Source organism: Vidua macroura, chromosome 17 (genome assembly GCF_024509145.1).
Source record: "Vidua macroura isolate BioBank_ID:100142 chromosome 17, ASM2450914v1, whole genome shotgun sequence".
NCBI lineage: Eukaryota > Metazoa > Chordata > Aves > Passeriformes > Viduidae > Vidua > Vidua macroura.
The window spans coordinates 14,272,350-14,289,682 of record NC_071587.1 but is presented as its reverse complement, the minus strand read 5'-3'; the positions used below and the strand labels follow the sequence as shown (position 1 = coordinate 14,289,682).

Sequence of the window (17,333 nt, the reverse complement as noted above, 5' to 3'; positions counted from 1 at the left end):
CACCATCCCAGGCTGCTCCAAGCCCTGTCCAGCCTGGCCTTGACACTTCCAGAGATCCAGGGACAGCCACAGCTTCTCTGGGCACCTGTGCCAGGGCCTGCCCACGCTCACATTAATAAAAATCTTCCTTATCTTTATTCTGAATCTACCCTTTTTAGTTAAAATCAATTCCCCTTGTCCTATTGCTCCAGGCCCTGCTGAAAAGTTCTCATTTTGTAAAGCACATTTCTAACGTCACTATGTAAGGGTTTGAAATTATCAAAAATCATTGAAGTGTTTAAACTTGCCCTTTTATATATGTATTTATATGCACACATATGTATCTGCACACAGAGAGGTATTCCAGATGGGGGACAGAGATGTTTTAGGCAGAATTTACTGAGGTCATTTCCAGGACTTGCATGTTGTCATTTCAAACACGCTTCTGAAACTCTGCTCTCAGTTTCACTTTACTACTGGAGTAGTGGGAGGTAGCAGGTGTGACAGTGATTGGAACTCATTAAAGCTCTTTATAGCTGCCTTCTCATCCTCAATTAGATTACTAATTTTTTTTTAATCACTTGAAGTAGATTTTGTCATTTCTTTTATAAATAAAACCATAACTTACCAGGCTGCTCTTGTACAGGTGATGGAGGTGTTGACGTTGCCCATGTGACCTTGAAAATCTTAATTTTAGTCAGCTAAAGTTGCATTAGCCTTTTGAAAAGTATCACTTGTCAATATTGCAAGCAAATAAATGCTGCATAAATATTTCCAGGAGTTTCACCCTTCCCAGAAGTGATGATGATGATATATCTTCATCCTTGTTTCCTTGCAGATCCACCAGCCCGCTCTGGAAGCAATGGATTGAATGTTTTCTTCTGGATTTTTAAAAAGAACTTCCCAAAACATTTTCTCCACCCTTTTGGAGCCGGCTGGTGCAGGTGGGTGCTTCAGGACAGGAGTTTGCCGGGAGCGGCCCGTAGATGGCAATGCAGGATGCTTGGATCGGGCGTGCTCCTGCTGGATGAAATCCCGTTCAGTTCCCCAAACACCGGCTCACGCCTGGATTTGTGGCGGTTCCCAGCGATTCTTGACTCTTCCAGCAGCACGGAGCCGCCTCTGGGGCCAGGTGGGCATTTGGGGCACTGTCCCTCTCCTAGTGATGAATATCCACAGTACAGAACATCACCAGAGCTGCATTTACAGGGAACACTTGTCCTTTGGCTTTGCCTGTCAGCAATGTGCAAAAATGTAACCTCATCCCAGCATCCCAGAATCCCAGAATTCCAGAATCCCAGAATCCCAGAATTCCAGAATCCCAGAATTCCAGAGTCACTGAGGTTGGAAAAGACCCCCAAGGAACATCCAGTCCCAGCTGTGCCCCATCCCCACCCTGTCCCCAGCCCAGAGCTCTGAGTGCCACCTCCAGGAATTCCTGGGACCCCTCCAGGGATGGGCACTCCAAACCTCCCTGGGCAGCCCCTGCCAAGGCCTGAGCACCCTTTCCATGGGGAAATTCCTCTGGAATTCTCATGGTGCTGTGCAGGTGCTTGCAGCACTGCAGCTGTGTGCTGGAGCTCCTGCTCCAGGTGGAGAGTGAGGAGGCAGCAGGGACAAAATGCACCTGTGGCTTTTCCCCAGGTCCCTCTCAAAGGAAAGTTTTCTCAAACCAATTTCAGGGCTTCTGGAAGCCTCCCCTCTCTCTGCCATGAGATGCTTTGCAGCCTTCACTTTGCTGTCCCCAGAAATATCCCTCTCCAAAATTAAAGTCACCTGAAACTGCACTGTTGGGTTTGGTTTGCATGAGGATAATATTTATCGATTTCCCAAAATGTGCTTTTCTTTGTGAGTGAAAGAAACTGAGTCATCTTTTCCTTGGCTGACCTGGGAGCTGCCAGCACTGTGAAAGTTACGGATGATTTCTCTCAGCTGCTTTGTGACATGAGGTGCATCCCTAATGAGAATGAGAGCAGCACTTCAATTTATCATTCAGCAAGTCTGTGTCAAAACTTCATTTCTCTATAGAATTAACTATAGAAATTTATGCTGGTGTCTACTTTGTTCCTGAGGTGGGACCATTACAATTATATTGTTATCTTGAACAAAAAGATAAACATTATTATCTTGCTGACCACTTCACTTGCATGACTGAGAGCTGTCAAATGAGCTGTAAAGTTTTTTTAAAAATCCCAATCTGCAGATGATGGCTGGCAATTTCTTACATTCCAGGTCTGTCCCTTGAGCAGGCTAATTATTGTGGTTTACAGCCCAGCTTTTCTGGACCCACACGGAATGTACGAGTTAAATTATGACCATAATTAAGGATGGCTACAAAGCTGCTGTCATTAATGAGGGGCCCTGACAAAGGAGGAGCTGAGACCTCAGCCTGACAGAGTTACACAGGTTTCTGTGCCCTGCCTGCCTCTGGTGCTGCACAAGGCTCCAGCTCCTGTCACAAGGGCTACAGGGATAACGAATGAATATTTATAAAGTGTAGCAAATATGCTCTAATTACCCTAATTGGCCTGCTGTGGTTCCAGTTATGGCAGAACTTAATTTCTGTTCAAGTGACATTTGCTTCTGGATTAGTTCCTGCAGGCAAAGAAAAAGTAAAAGCCCTGCTGAAGAGGGCAGAAGATCCCCTGATATCCCAATCCTGCAGTTTCCTCACCGTGCTCCTGGCAGGCTTATGGCTAATAACATTCCTCATCTCATTAGGGATTTCTAGGGAGTATTTCAGAGATGTGAGACACTGGGAAATGACAAAGTAAAACAATGAGCAAAAAGGAGGACTAGTTTCATTGTTAAAAATTAATAGGGCAAACTCTGAACACTTTCAGGGTGGCAGCACACAAAATTCTCCTTGCCTTTATTTGTGGTGTAGAAATGTATCTTTATTAGTGGTGTATGGTTTTGCAGAGTGACTGACAGCCAGACAAGGAGTCCTGTCCTGAGGACTCTCACAGAGCTGCTTCCAGTCAGGCCTTCCATTCTGGCCTTCACCTTCCTTTGGCTCTGAGCATTGCTGTGTCAGGAACGCTGAGATCAGGAGGGATGCTGGAAGGGGATGGTTAAGATGCCGCAGAGGATGTGAGGGGGTAAATCCAGTGGTTTGCAATTTCTGCTGTAGCAATAGAACTTTGGAGGTGCATTTTTGTTGATGGGGTGACATCTGCAGTCAGATGAATGACCCTAGTTCCATGCCTTCAGATCTTTTGGGATTCTGCAGGCTGCACTCTCTGTGTCTGGGATACTCCAGATCCACCAGCTCGTGGGACTTGGGATCTTTTCCTGCCTGTATTTTGGTACCACTGTCACCTTTTGGATAAATAGATATTAAATCTACTGTCAAATCTTGCATGAGGTAGCCAACAGAACTACTAACACAGGAAAAATGGGCCATGCAGTATTGTACCAACTCCTGGTAGTAAATGGTGAGTAATGATTGTGAACATGGTGACATCTCTGACACCCCAGCCAGAGTCAGCTGCTCAGGGCAGGGGCTGATGGCACCGACTGGTGTGAGCAGGGATTGCTGTCATGGCCTTCAAAGTCACATTTGACACTTCTTTTATTGTTTCATTTCTAACTATTCTAGCTTAAATTCTAATCATTAAACAGTCAACCCACTCTGTGTAGGTTTAGAAGTATCTACTCCAGTTTTCAGCCCGTTGCAAACCCAAAAGAGGGGTGTGAAATTTTGCAGCGAACAATGTTGCTTTTGCATCAGGCTGAGCCCGCAGTGAAACTCTTCCCACACGAGCCAGGGATGTATGGAGCACACCAGGTTTCCTTCCCAGACGTGCATCTCACGGTGTGGGAATCCGTGACTCAGCCCTGCGTGAGCTTCTTGTTTAATCAGACATTGCTGAAGCCTCTGCCTGTTCAGTGACACTCCTGAAGCCTCTGACTGTGGAGATCTGGGGTACTGAATTACAGTGGGAACACTGTAAAGGGGCAAATGGAGGCGAGCTCTAAATATTCCCTACAGAGAATTTTTGAAGACCTTGACCCGTAGTGAATGTCAGCGCACTAGGAATGGTTTCAGCTCACCTTCTCTGGTGTGCTGTTAGAGGAGCCACGTGGCTCTGCCTTCATTTCTGTGTTGCACCCACCAAGGGGCTTGTGTTGGTTTTGAGGCAGGAGGAGGCTGGAAAGGGAAGGATTTTAGCAAAAGTAATTTAATGTACCGCCTTACCTGGAAATTCTGCTTTCAGCAGGGACTTTTCTGTCTCAGATTTTACAGGTCCTTCCTCCTTCTCTTCTGAATTGGATGTATTTTTTGTTAAAATATGTTAAAGTTCTGTCCCAAAGAGCTGTGATTGTGATTCTGGGGACAGCACGCAAGGAAGAGGTGTCCCTATACAACCTTGTACCTGGATTTTCCTGCAGGGGGATCATTTCCTTTGCTGGGGCTTTCTGGCCCTGCTCAGAGCCGAGCTGTGCCCCAGCCCCACTCCCTGTGCCACCCTCCAGCCCTCTGTTCCTGAAGGAGCACAGGGACAGGCAGGGAGAGCCCATCACTTTATTAATGCAAGGACACAGCTCCTGCTGTGGGATTCCAGCTGGCCGGAGCACCCAGAGCAGGAATCAGAGCAATGCAGACAGGCACTGCCCTTCTGGCTTCACCAAAGCACCCAGTGCTTGGGTTGGAGCTGTCCTGGCGACTGCACGTGCTGCTGAAAGGCCAAACAGGAGTGACAGCCCTCAGCTGGCTCACAGGAAACAGCCAGCTTTTGAGCCAAGCCGTAATTTTCATGGATTTGACTAAAAATCCAGATAATAGAGTGTGGAGACCCCCAGGAAAGCTGGGACCCAGCAGGTGGGGCTCACACTGAGGCTGTGCTGGATTTATTTAGCACGAGGACTACAGCAAGAGTTGCCCCTGTAAAACACACCAGGGTGGTGGTTCCAGCCATCCAGTCACACACGTCCAGCTGGTCACAAGCATCTGCTGCCAAGCACAACTCACACAGGGTGGGCACATCCCCGACAGCTTCTCTGTCCCTGCCTTGGCACAGCTTGCAACAGGCAACACGCTTTCACAGTTTGGCTCAACCAACACCCAACTCCAGGGTGGGTGTTTTTATTTTATTTTTATTGGACAAGGGCTTTAGAATCAAGCTCTAGTTTTGGGATAAAAAAATTCAGTGATACATGAAATAAATGAACATGAATGTAAAGACAGTGAGAAAATGGATGGCCCTACAGCATTTATTAGCTAGCAGAACATGGGAATGAGCTTAGATTTTATTTGGTAAGTCTTGATTTCTCCTTATATTCACATACAGTTCCTTATTTATGGCTCAGCCTGTCAAACACATTCTTAGATAAGCAACTGTTGCTCACAGGACTAATCTAATTACCAGTTCTTTTTATAACGAATATTGACACAAAGGTAGAAGATGCATAGCACTTGTGCTGCAGCCAATGCTCCAGATGATCAAACAGTTCTGAAATTTAAAAAAAATGGGGAGAAGAATTTTTTGTCACGATGTTCCTGTTTTTTGTCCAACTCTAATTAAAGATGAAGAACAAGAGTGAAAAGCTGCTTCATTTGCAGCTTTGGCACAGAGTTAATTGCCAAGAGTTTAGACTGGATATTTTAGCACTCTGCAGCAATGTTCCATAGGCACATTTCCCTACCGCAGGCTGGAGAATGCTAGAGCCCTAATTATTTGTAAAGTGCATTTTTAAAAGTTTTGGAATTTTCCTTCAGGAATAAGCATATCAGAACAGCTTCAAATTGTATTTTAAAGACATTTGAACAGAAAATCAGTGTGCTGTGGGTTTGGCCAAACAGCACAGACTGAGAAACTGATTTTACTTTTTTTGGAAGGACAATATTGTGTCCTTGGCCTTCATTTAAACCATAAAACCATTATGCATTCTGACATTTCTTGCAACCTGCTTCAGAAATGCCAATAAGAAATTTCTGAAAATTAAGACAAGGAAGCATTGGTCAGTGTGATGGGCACTTCTAAATTCCCCAAGCTTTTAACTGCCAGTAAGTCATTTCACTGGAAAAGAGTGGAAAATAGGTGAAACTCTTTAAATCTTTTCTTTACCTCTAAGCACACCTGAAGTCAAACAAGTGGATTTCATTATTTTTGAAGTTCTGGAGTTTTTCTCCCGAGCTGTTCTGCAAGTCAGGGTCATTCCCTCTAAAACAAACAGGGTCTGTCACGAACCTGCACAGAAACCTGCACAGTGACCTCAGCACAGAGCCTGGACCAAGGTGAACAACACCTGGTGCTGCTTTAGGGTGTTCATTGCTTTTTCCTGTCCTATTTAAAACCCTCCCCATTGCCACCAGGTGAGCAGCGATGGCAGAGGTGAGGTGAATCCTGTCCTGATGGAGGACGGGGAAGCACAAAGCTCTCTGTGTGCCTCTTCATGACTCAGATTTTCTTCTTCCCTCCCCGGCAGCTTCCCACGGGCACAGAGCTCCTGCTCCTGCCACCGAAGCGAGAGCTCGTGGCAAGGGGTGGCCCCAGTTTGGGAGTCCCTGGAAACTGCCCTCTCCCAGTTCCCTTTCAGAGCTGGGGGAGAGTGAGGCTGGGAACAGATGGTGGGGAAGGCTGGCATCTCCTCATGCATATTTCACTGGATTTGCAGCTAGTCACCTCTTGATAATAACATTAAGTGCTGCAAAACTCCAAGGCTTTGTTCCTTGGAATGTTGCATTCCATGGCATCGGATCAATGCTATAACATCAATTAAATTTTGAAGCTGGTGAGCTCTGGGTATTTACATCTTTAGCAAGGTTAGGCTATAAACAGCTCGACTCTTCTGTTCTGCTGTGGTTAGGGCTGACTGGCAAAGAAAGAGCTGGTTCTGTGCTGAGTGACAAATCTTACTTGACGTTTCTTAAAAGCACAATGGGACAAACATCTGTGGTTATTTCCATTACGCTCTAAGGCGTGTTACTGGGAGACAATTTAGCCATTAATCCTGATGTATTTACATTATTTATATACAAGAGGAACAAGAAAAATGGTAGCCTGTTTAATGATTATGTACATTGTGATTCGGTTGGAAAAATGTGTATCAAATGGCAAAACAGCCTGTCAAGTGCATAATTATATGTTGCTCTTTTTTTTTTTTTTTTTTTTTTTTGTTGTTGCCAGAGAAGTTTGAATTCCTTAAATCCCACTGCATGATTTCAGTGAAAGTTCTGCCCTATACATTATATGGGGGGGAAGGAACAGCATAATAACAGACTTCTTAAACCACATCAGGTCCCAGTTAGAGCCCCTTCTCTTCGTTTCAATACGAGGATTACCTTTGTAAGGTGCTTCCAGAGCGAATTAAAAGATGGAATCTGATACAACGACAGCAAAAGAAACAGCAACGTAAATCTCATTCATTGTCCCTAGCCTCGGAAGAGAGAGTGGTGAACAAAACCTCGCTGCCTTGTGACTCATTGCTCATCTGAGACTTGGCTTTCAGTAAGAACTGTGCTCTCCTGTACATGATCCTCTCCTGCTCCTGCTTCAGCTCCAGGTAGGAGCGTGAGAAGGTGTGGAAGATGGAGGTGACCGGGAACGCCATGAGGAGGATGCCGCTCAGGATGCTGCTCAGGGCCACCACCTGCCCGGGGATGCTCCTGGGCACCATGTCCCCGTAGCCCACGGTGGTCATGGTGATGACGGCCCACCAGTAGCAGGCGGGGATGCTGGTGAACTCCTGCGAGTCGGCCATCTCGTTCTCGATGACGTAGAGCAGGGGCGCGAAGAGCGCGATGGCCACGCACAGGAAGAGCAGCAGCAGCCCGAACTCGCGGGTGCAGCGCCGCGCCGTCAGCCCCAGCGTCTGCAGCCCCAGCGAGTGCCGCGCCAGCCGCATCACGTACAGGATGCGCAGCGCCCGCAGGATCCGCAGCACCAGCCCCACCTTGTCCAGGTAGATGTTGCCCGAGCTGGGCTTCTTGGAGCCCTCGGAGCCCGTGTCCACCAGCAGGGTGATGTAGTAGGGCAGGATGGCGATTATGTCTATCAGCGTCAGGGGCCTCCGCAGGAACGCGAACTTGCTCCTGGCCTGGATGAATCTGAGCAGGAACTCCAGGGAGAACCATGCCACACACACAGACTCCACAATGAAAATATTGTAGCACATCTGGGAGCACTCACCCTGCAGGAAAGAGGAGGAGTTTGTAATCGGCTCTGGGTAATAACTGTTTTAGTCGGTGCGGTGACAGGAGGGGAGGCTTCTGTGTTGGTTTTTTTAAACCCAAAATATTAAAGGAATTGAAGCTGTTGCTATGGGGGAACACGTTGGCAGTTTGGAACATGCTAAATGCAAAACTTAGGCACTGCTTATTCCACAGAAGATATTGCTCAGGAATTTCAGGCTTTCTACATGGCAAATACAAAGTCTAACAAGGTAATATACACAAGAGTGCACGCTAAGGGAATTTACTTTGGACATAAAACTGGATATGATTAGTTCTCTTACAAGTAATTGAAGAGTCATTTAACATTTTCAAATATTCTTCACAACATTTTCCTCCCTCTAAAGACAGCTGCAGAATCCCCATTGAAGTCAATAACCTCAGACCTTGTACTGGCTCTGCTCTTCCCAGCACATACCACTTGGCATCCTGAAAGCTAACTTACCTTTTCCTCCTCTTCCCTCAGGGCAGGCATGGTGCTGATGGATAAGTTCACTGCTGTAATAGTTACAAACAAAACAGACAAACACGCAAACACCTTTCCAGGAAGGCCAGACTGGGGCCTTTCCACCATGTCTTGCAACTTTTTCATGCACAAACCAATTTTTGTCTCCTCTACTGTTTCACCTGTTGTTTCATTTTCTAGGAGGTCATCCTCCCGTTCATTAATCTCTGTGAGCTCCTCCATTTTTTGCAGGTATCTCCTTTTACAACACCAGTCCAAGTTGTCTTCCTCAATGCCCCAGTAGAGCAGCTCCTCTTGGAAGGACAGCGCACACATCTCCCGCAAGAGCCGGAGTTTGCCAACCCGCAGGAAGGTCAGGATTGTCCTGAACGCCCCCGGGTTGCGGTCGAAGAAGAATTCATTGCACGTCACATCATAGTCGTCACAGATGTTCAGAATGTCGTCAAAATTGGTGCAGAACTTGAGTTGTCCCAGACGTGTCAGGGGGAACTCATCGAGCGTGGTCCAGGGGAGCAAGTACTTGATGCCCCCCACGTTGATGATTATGTGACGCTTGCGGTCGTCGGGGTGGAAGCCTTTGAGGAGATCCTCCTGAGGGTGGATTAGCCTGGCTCTTTGGTAAAACACTCCCTTGAGGGTTTCAGATTCTGGAAAGAACGTGTGGTTGAAGGAAGCATCTGAAGTACAGCTCAGGGCGCTGTAGTCATAGTCGGAATTTTCTCCAGGCATAAGAGTCATCTTGGAAGACGGCTTTGCATCCCTTCGCTGCTTCTGCAAGTGTCTTCTGGAACAGAAAACAGACACGGGGGGTGAGGAAATGGCAGGCTGCTTTCAGGTTTTGAGCAAATGTAGTGGTTGGAGCTCAAAAGCATTTATGGATGATGAGAGCAATTGGAAAGGAAACAGCAGTGGCTGAGCATGGTCAGACCTTTCTGGGCAGGCTGGGTTTGTCCAGCTGGGCAGCACTGACCCCGTGCCAGGGGCCGTGTCTGGTTCAGGAGCTCTGCCTGGCATATTTATCACACTGGAGGCTTCTCCTGTCTCAGATACAGAGGTCTCACTTCCCAGTAGATAAAGATGGAAACCAGGAATAATTCCTCCACATGGCAGGATGTTTCTGGTTCAGAGTGGAGGTATAAAAATGATGACAGTATCACATTAGGACACAGAATTCAAGTGTGTTTTGTAGAAAATGAAATAGTATAATTTTTTTAAGTATTACTCATAAAACTTTTGAGTATTTTAGCACCCATGCAATATATAGAAAGAATCAGAAGTCAATTATGTTGTAATTCAGTACATACACACTTCTAAAAACCAGTTAGTACAAGACTAATTTGTAAAAGGCCATCTGGAAACAACCTGGGGGAAAAAAGCTCACTTGTATTGGTGATTACATAAACATTTTTATAGAGTTTATACACAATTAATGACATGGCAACTCCCTTTTTATGGCCTCATTTACAAAAGATTGCAGAGAAACACAGGATTTCCATACAAACCTTGGAGCGTTGTTTCAGTCATCACTGACACCCTACATGCAGTAGTAGGGCTTTGTCCTTGCAGTATGCTGAGCCAAGCTGCCTTTACCTCTGATTGTAAGAACCCAAACATTTCCAATGACAACTTGGAAAATCCTGTTCAAATTCAGCTCATGCAGCACTGGCGTGAAGTCCAGGGAGTGAAGAGAACAGAGGTCAACTGGGTATCAAACACAGGAGCTGGACGTGCTCAAACTTCTGGCCTCCCTAAGTCACTGCACTTTAAGTGTCAGCCTGGAACCTGCTCCTCCACAGGAGGCTCAGCAGCACTGCTCCAAGACCTTTCATCTGCACACTCAGCCTCAGCTTAGTGCATGGAGTCCCCGAGTTTCACTGGATAAGAGTATTTATTTATTGAGGAGATTGTACAATACAGAGACATTAAATATGCACCAGTATTTTGGCTTTCTGGCCTCGGGTTCACAGAAAATGAATAAATATTCCAGTTGATTGGCTTCAGTAGAGTTTTGTTCTTGTCCTGGCTGCACTTACCTCCCCTTGGATGTGCACCCCAGGGATACACCCCCTGCTAGGGCCACTTGCTGAGCCACAGAACCCTCCTTTTCAGAAGCTGGGTTTATAAACCACACCAGGAGTGGAACATACCTATTAAAGAAGAAAAACCCATGATTACACAACAGCAAAGGACTCAAAGCACAGCTGCATATCAGTTTAAGAGCTCTCCTTGCTGCAAGGGTACTTACAATGCTTCAATTAAAAACTCTCTCAGTCCTGCTCCTGAGCTTCCCGGGGGGATTGGGCTGAACGGAGCAGTTCTGTGCACACTGACAAACAGGAGGCCCCAGGTCAGCTTTGGGTGGAGAGTTATCTCCTGACTCCTCACTCGTCCAGAATCACAGAATGGTTTGGGTTGGAAGGAACCTTAAAGCTCATCTTGTCCCACCCCCTGCCATGGATCAGCAGGAGAAATGCCACTGGAGTGCAAGCTATGGTTTGATATGGAAACCAGGGCTGCCTAATGGATGTTTATGTAGGGCTTCATCTCCCAGACCAACTGCTGTTTGATTTAAAAATGCCTTTTCCCTTCTGCCTCAGCCATGTCTAATGCAGGGCTGGTCCAAACAGAATGAAGATTATGACTGATATAAGATATGGGTAAGTGGGAGCTGTTAACCATTTTCCCTTCTGTAATACCAGATGATGTTGGTTAGCAACAACTTATCCTCTGAATCTCAGCCAGGAAAAATGAGGAGGCAGCTCATCTCTGTCACTGGTTTGATCTCCCAGCACATCCACAGTTGACACAATGGGAAGAAATGGAGAGAGGGAAATGTAAATGTTCTGCGTGTGTCAGACGCATGCTGTAACCCTGAGGCAGCAACTGTGAAAGAGCAGAGCAAAGAAAAAGGGATTTCTTTCCTTGCTGCCAGCTCCTCGACCTGTGTGAGACAACAAATTGGACAAATGAATCCCCCGTGTGCCACACTGAGTGGCTGCACTTAGAAAAGGTTGCTCCTTGGTTTGCCATAACCAGAGCTGGCAAGCCTCCAAATCCCACGTAGGATCTGATGCTCCACATGGGTTATTTTCATGTTCCTTGCCTCAGATACACGCAGCATCATATCTACAGGGGAAGAGTAGGAGGAGAATAAGGACAATAATAAACGTGGCCTGACTTGAAGGAAGGGAGAAAGGAGACAAAATAAACCAATGCATTTCTCTGTGTGTTTCTTCTTTTCCTTCCGAGGGTGCCTCGACAGAATGATGGTCAGCATTGCTTTAGGATGACAGAGATCTAATTAATGGAAGGACTCCTTGCTACTGAGCTTAAAGCCCAAGCAAGCTGCTTTACTCCTCCATAGCAGCCTGATGACACTGGGGACAGCTGGTAAGAAATGCCTTCAGGAGTAGAGACAACACACAGCAATGGAAGGTCAGACATACACATGAGCCTAGAGCCCCAGCCTTCCCAGCAACTAAACAAGGTGAACTTTAAGGCTCTGCTGTAACAGAAAAATCCTCTGCCCTTCTCTGGCTAAGTCAGGCCCAATGGTAAAAGCCCTCCTGGCCAGAGGTCTGAGCAGCACTCTGCCCTTGGAATGCCTGGGACTCACTGAAGCCCAGCTCAGCTTCCTGGCTGCCCTGCTGGCACTGTGCTCTCCTCCTGGGCAAATCCCTGCTCTCTGAGCATCGTTACTCTCAAGTTCTGTAAACTTACTGGGGCAAGAACTGTCTCTTCCTGCATTATCCAGCCTGGGAATTGCTCTGGCTTTTAGAACCTGCTGCAGCAGAGAATAACTGGCCTAGGGCAAGGGCTCTGGGTGACTCCAAGATTGTCCATGGACTGTGCATGGATTGTGCATGGCAAGTAAGAGAGGACGTATTTTCAAAAATCTGTCCCGCACAAGGTGATATCCATTATGTCTGCTGAAGAAATCAAATTAGAAATCCGTGCTGCCCTTACTTGCAGCCAAAATTCAGGAAGGATGCCAGACTCCGAGGCAATGGGAAAAGAATTATTAAAGATGCCCTTCTGAGGAAGCAAATAGAACTCATGAGAAACATGATAAAATTCCACTGCAAGTGTTGTTCCCCCCCCAGTGTCCGCTGCAGTATTTTGAATTCTGCAGTGCATCTCTGATGTAATCAGAGCTCCTGCAAGGAGTCCTGCTCCTGCTCCACGGCACAGACAATTCAAAGTTGTGCCTGGATGATAACAAGCCTGCAAAGAAGATGCAGACCTTCCCCCAGTCTCTTCTATCAATCCCAGTGCCTGCAATTCATCTCTGTTCCTTTTTACCATTTGTAAATTAAGTTTAAAAAGCCATTAAAAAAAGTTTCAGATTTCAGTGCAGGTTGAACATGAATATAGTGAATTTTTGGAAAGAATTCCATAAGGAACAATGTACTGATCCCTCCTCCTTTAGTCTTTCCTTAGTCAAGCAGGCAGCATTTCCAAGCAGTGCCACACTCAGCTCTCTCCTGGCACAGGATTTCTCTGCTCTACCTCACTGCCAGGTGCCTCCTGCCACACTTCACGCCGTACTCCTGCAGCTCTTTACAGCCTAAGAACAGATCTCAAACTTCAACTCTGCTTGCAAAACTGCACTTCCAGCCAAATCCAAGTAAAACTCAGAAAGGTCAACATATAACATGAAATAAAACTCTCCTGAAAAGTAGGTAAGATGAAAAAAATATGCTCTGTCTTGCTCTCCCTGAGCTGGACAATTGTGGCATCTTATGACAACCTACAAAGAGAATTATGTCAAATATGTTACTCACTGTTTGGTTTTATAAAGCTGAGCCTTATTCTACTGATAATAATCGGAAGTGAAATAACTTTGCAGATAACTTATATCCCCAGGAGAATGTTCCAAAATACATCAGGATTAATAACTGCAGTTACTCTCCTGCTGTGAAACATATTTATGTCAACACATTTTTCAAACAAAGTCACATTAATAGCAATCTCTTAAACATAATTTTAAAAAGTAAAGGATTTGACATTTACTTGTATTGATAAATATTTTGCTACCGAAATTAAGATACGTAGTCATGGAAGAGTTCTTTCATGCTCGTCCTGTCCTCAACCCCTCCCCAACTCTTTTCCAATGAAAAAAAATCTACCAGGAAGACATTGCCTATCAAGAACAGTTCACTTGATGTGTCTGTCAGTCACCAACGAGCAGAAGTCAGTAAATACACCAACATAAAAGACATCCCTTAATTATTTAAAAATGAAAGCTATAAAGGACCTTCAGATTAGGCAAGGCGGAAGAAATTGGAAACGCGAGCCTCCATCCTGCGCTGTGCAGCCCCAGGACGCGGGGAGCGGCAGAGCCGGCCAGGGGAAGCCCGAGCAGCACGAAGCGAGCCCGCTGGATGAGCCTGGAGCGCCGTCAGCCTCCTCCGCGGCGGGGCCGGGGCAGGGCACGAACGAGCCGAGCGGTCCCGGGGAGCAGCCGAGCCCCTCCCGCTGCCGGCGGCGCGGCCAGCCCGGCTCCGGCAGGGAATGCCGGCCGCTCCCTCCCTTCCATCCCTGCCGAGGGACAGAACCTGTTGCTGCAGCCGAGGGGGCCCCGCCCGCTCCGGGGGCTCGGCGGCTCCGGCCACCCCCGGCCGGGCGCTGCCCCCGCGGCTGCCCCGCGGCTCGCCGGGAGCCAGGCGAGTTGCCCGAACTTGCCCGCAAGTTGCCCGCGGCGGCGGGCGGCGGGCGGCGGGCGCGGAGCCCCCCGCGGCTGGGTGGGCACCGGGCGCTACCGCGCTGCGCCTCCGCCGCGCCGAGCGCCGGGGCCGCGGGCGGGGGCGGGACGGGCGCGCTCCGGCCGAGCCCCGGCCCCGCGCATCGTGCGGCACCGGCACCGCAACAGCGCCCGGGCCGCGCTGCCCCGCACCGCCCGCGCCGGACGAGCAGCGGCAGCAGGAGGAGGAGGAGGAGGAGCTCCCGGAGCCGAGGAGGAGCGCAGCCGGGGCCGCCCGCAGCCCTGCCCCGCGCCCGCCGCGCACAGGTGGCGTCCCGGGCTGCCCCGGCCGCCGGCAGCTCCCGCTGCTCTGCCCCTGCCGCGCGGACCGGGCGCTCGCTGCTGGGAGAAGTGGGATTACAAATGAAAGCACAAATCCCATCCCGAGTCTCTCCCCGCTCTGCGCAGCGGCTCCAGGAGAGCCAAGCCCGTGCTTTGCTCCCGGGGCGCCCTTGCAGCGCACGGCAGCAATCAGCACACGGGGTCATTGTCACAGACTTGGAGAATATTGCCTAGCTCTACTTTATAATGACATTTGTTTGACATCTGGGTGGAAGTTCCTCTGTGTGGATGTAATCTCCATTCGAAAGCAGCGAGTTGAATCTCGGTGCCGGGGTTAAGGAGCCACCAGCAGCTCAAGCTCTGTCACAGATTCTCGAGAGAACGCTCCCACCCCGTGTGCTGCTGTCCCCCCGTGGCTGCAGAGGTCGCGACACCTCTGGGCTCTGATTTCCCTGCCCTGCCGAGGCACTGCTCTCGGAGGGAATTTCCTGCAGGTGGTGGGGACAGCCACCTCAAAGGGACAAGGGCTGTCTGTTCCTGGGGCACTGTGCCCTTCACCCCTTCACTGAAGGGTCTCGTTTCAAGCCAAGTCCTTTGTTGCTATGGTAATACAAATGAAAAATCTATACTACGATAATTTTAGCAAAACACCTCTTTTCTCCCCCTAAACTAAATCGGACTGTGGTTCAGGATTGTGTGGGCACACAGGAATAGTCGTGCTGATATTCCTCAGCCGGAGCTGTTGAACAGCAGTTGTGTAGAGGGCTGTCAGCTTGGGCTGCTTTTCGCTGATATTGCACAGGATTTTTGTTTGACTTTGGAAAGGTTTCTGAGCAGGCTCTCGGCTTTTGTCTGTAGCAGGGAGGTGACTGGTTTTGCTGGCCACAGTGACAGGTACGAGAGTTTTGGCTTTTGTACAACAGTCTGTAGCACCATGCTAACAAAAGCCTGCATTTCAAAAGTCTTTGCTGTCCAAGAGGAAGGACACATTAAGTAGGGTCTCGCAGGGAGTAATCTGGGAACGGTTCTGGTCAGCGTTTGCTGTAATAACTTGGGAGACAGAATGGAGGGCATTTCTAGAACATGTGCAGTGATTCCAGCACGGGGCGCAAGGCTGAGATTTCCAATGACCCCGAGGTACTGCAGAGCCTGTCTGAACTCAACACAGCGAAACTGCAGGAGACAAAACGAAGCGCTGTGCCACAAAGGAGGAATGTCGCACGTCAGATGAGCGCTCTGAGGGACACAGGCTGCAGAGGAGGCTCTCAGACTGAAGTCTCGCAGCCCGGGCAGTGCTGCGGGGCAGTCGTGCTGCTGGCAGCGCTCAGAGCAGGAGGAGCAGCCGGGAGACATCAGAGGGCATAATTTCTGTTCAGTCAGCGCTGGCCGGGCTCGGCTGGAGCGCTCTGTCCAGTCTCGGGCGTTGCACTCACCCTGACAGAGAGATGTAGGCAAAGCAGACAGAACAGCAGCCACAACTGCAAGAGGCTTGGAAATGTAAGCTGTGCGCAAGGCTGGAATTCATTATTTGAGCTGGAAAAGAAAACACAATGTAAGGACTCAACAACTGTCTTCAAATGTATAAACACATTTGCGAAGATGACAGTAAACACTTGTCCCCTGACCGCAAATGATGGGACAAAAAGCAATTTGCTGAAGTGCAATTAGGGAGATTACTTTAGATATCAGGGGAAAAAAACAAACAAACCAGACAAAACTATTGCCCTGCGAGTAGCTGGAGAGTAGCTGGAATCTCAGGAGGTTGTAAATCTGTTCAGTGGAGATTTAGAGAAAAGATTGGGCAAAGAGCTCTCAGGACTGGCCGTGACCATGCCTGGGGCAGGGGAGATTTCCAGCAACCTTCAGTTGCCAGCCCCTATTTCTGTGAGTTCTGGTTGCCCATGGAGTTACAGCAATCCTAAAGGAGGTGGCACAAAAGGACAACTCAGTACCACCGCATATGATTAATGCAGAGCTTTCCTGCTGTCCAATAAATCATCCCCGACTGTGCTGTTTGGATCAGGATCCCATTTCCATCTGGAGACAGACAGGAGTGGAAGGAGTGGAGCTCTCCACTGCAAGTAAGCAGTTCTCAAGTGCAGTTTTGGGCAATAGTGACTGGAAATGGTTATTATTGTGGGCAGTGTTAATATGAATTATGTCCTGCACCCTGCTTGGTGCCCACTGTAGGACTCCTCTCCCCTTCAGACTCTGCCTTGGCAGGTCCAGGTGAGGCCAAGGACTTTGTGGGCATCAGTGTGAGGAGTGGCTGTGAGGTCACTGACTGTGGCCAATATTAGATCTGCTCTGGCAAATGGGGGTCTTCCCCCTTCAGGCCTGTCTCACCACGTCCTTCACAAGCACAGAATTCCTGGGAGAACCAGACATGGTCCCTGCCCCTGACGGTGACCACGAGTGCCCCAGCAGTTTTTCTGCAGTGATCAGCTGTGCATGGAGGACTGGCCAAGGATTCCTGGAGTCAATCAACTGCTTCGTGCTCCTTGAGGAACTGGCAGTGCTGCAGAGAAAAATTTTAAACCCACTTTCATTACCTTTATAGCCTGTGGCTGCTTTTCCTTCTGTCCCTTTGATTGCTGACATTGAAATCCTGTTCTATCAGTTTCCCTGGCTTTTTAAGATAATTCCAGCATCATTCTGCACTCAGGACCAGTGCTGCCAGCAAAACA

At 48.4% G+C, this 17,333-nt stretch overlaps 1 protein-coding gene across 3 annotated transcripts; it reads right to left on the bottom strand.

Annotated features, from left to right (window-relative positions):
• Positions 1-5,061: 5,061 nt before the first annotated feature.
• On the bottom strand, positions 5,062-14,267 carry KCNG1 (potassium voltage-gated channel modifier subfamily G member 1). Of its 3 annotated transcripts, none has more exons than XM_053993205.1 (5): positions 13,879-14,267; positions 10,655-10,768; positions 9,550-9,738; positions 8,601-9,402; positions 5,062-8,115 (listed from the first exon to the last, which is right to left on the bottom strand). In XM_053993205.1, exons 3-5 carry the CDS (start codon positions 9,633-9,635, stop codon positions 7,345-7,347), a joined length of 1,659 nt encoding a protein of 552 aa, XP_053849180.1. In that variant the 5' UTR covers positions 9,636-9,738; positions 10,655-10,768; positions 13,879-14,267; the 3' UTR covers positions 5,062-7,344. The 3 variants fall into 3 exon arrangements, with proteins under 3 accessions (XP_053849180.1, XP_053849179.1, XP_053849181.1); XM_053993204.1 differs by having other exon boundaries at positions 8,601-9,405; positions 13,879-14,266; XM_053993206.1 differs by lacking the exon at positions 9,550-9,738 and having other exon boundaries at positions 8,601-9,405; positions 13,879-14,266.
• Positions 14,268-17,333: the final 3,066 nt, after the last annotated feature.

What these genes read in the sequence shown, in the direction of transcription:
- KCNG1 (XM_053993204.1), bottom strand. Translation starts at nt 9,635, where the DNA reads ATGCCAGGCAGAGCTCCTGAACCAGACACGGCCCCTGGCACGGGGTCA. An exon ending in AACCCAGCCTGCCCAGAAAG is followed by an intron (nt 9,406 to 9,549) that starts GTCTGACCATGC and finishes TTTCTGTTCCAG; the next exon opens with AAGACACTTGCAGAAGCAGC. An exon ending in TGAGGGAAGAGGAGGAAAAG is followed by an intron (nt 8,116 to 8,600) that starts GTAAGTTAGCTT and finishes TCTTTCCTGCAG; the next exon opens with GGTGAGTGCTCCCAGATGTG.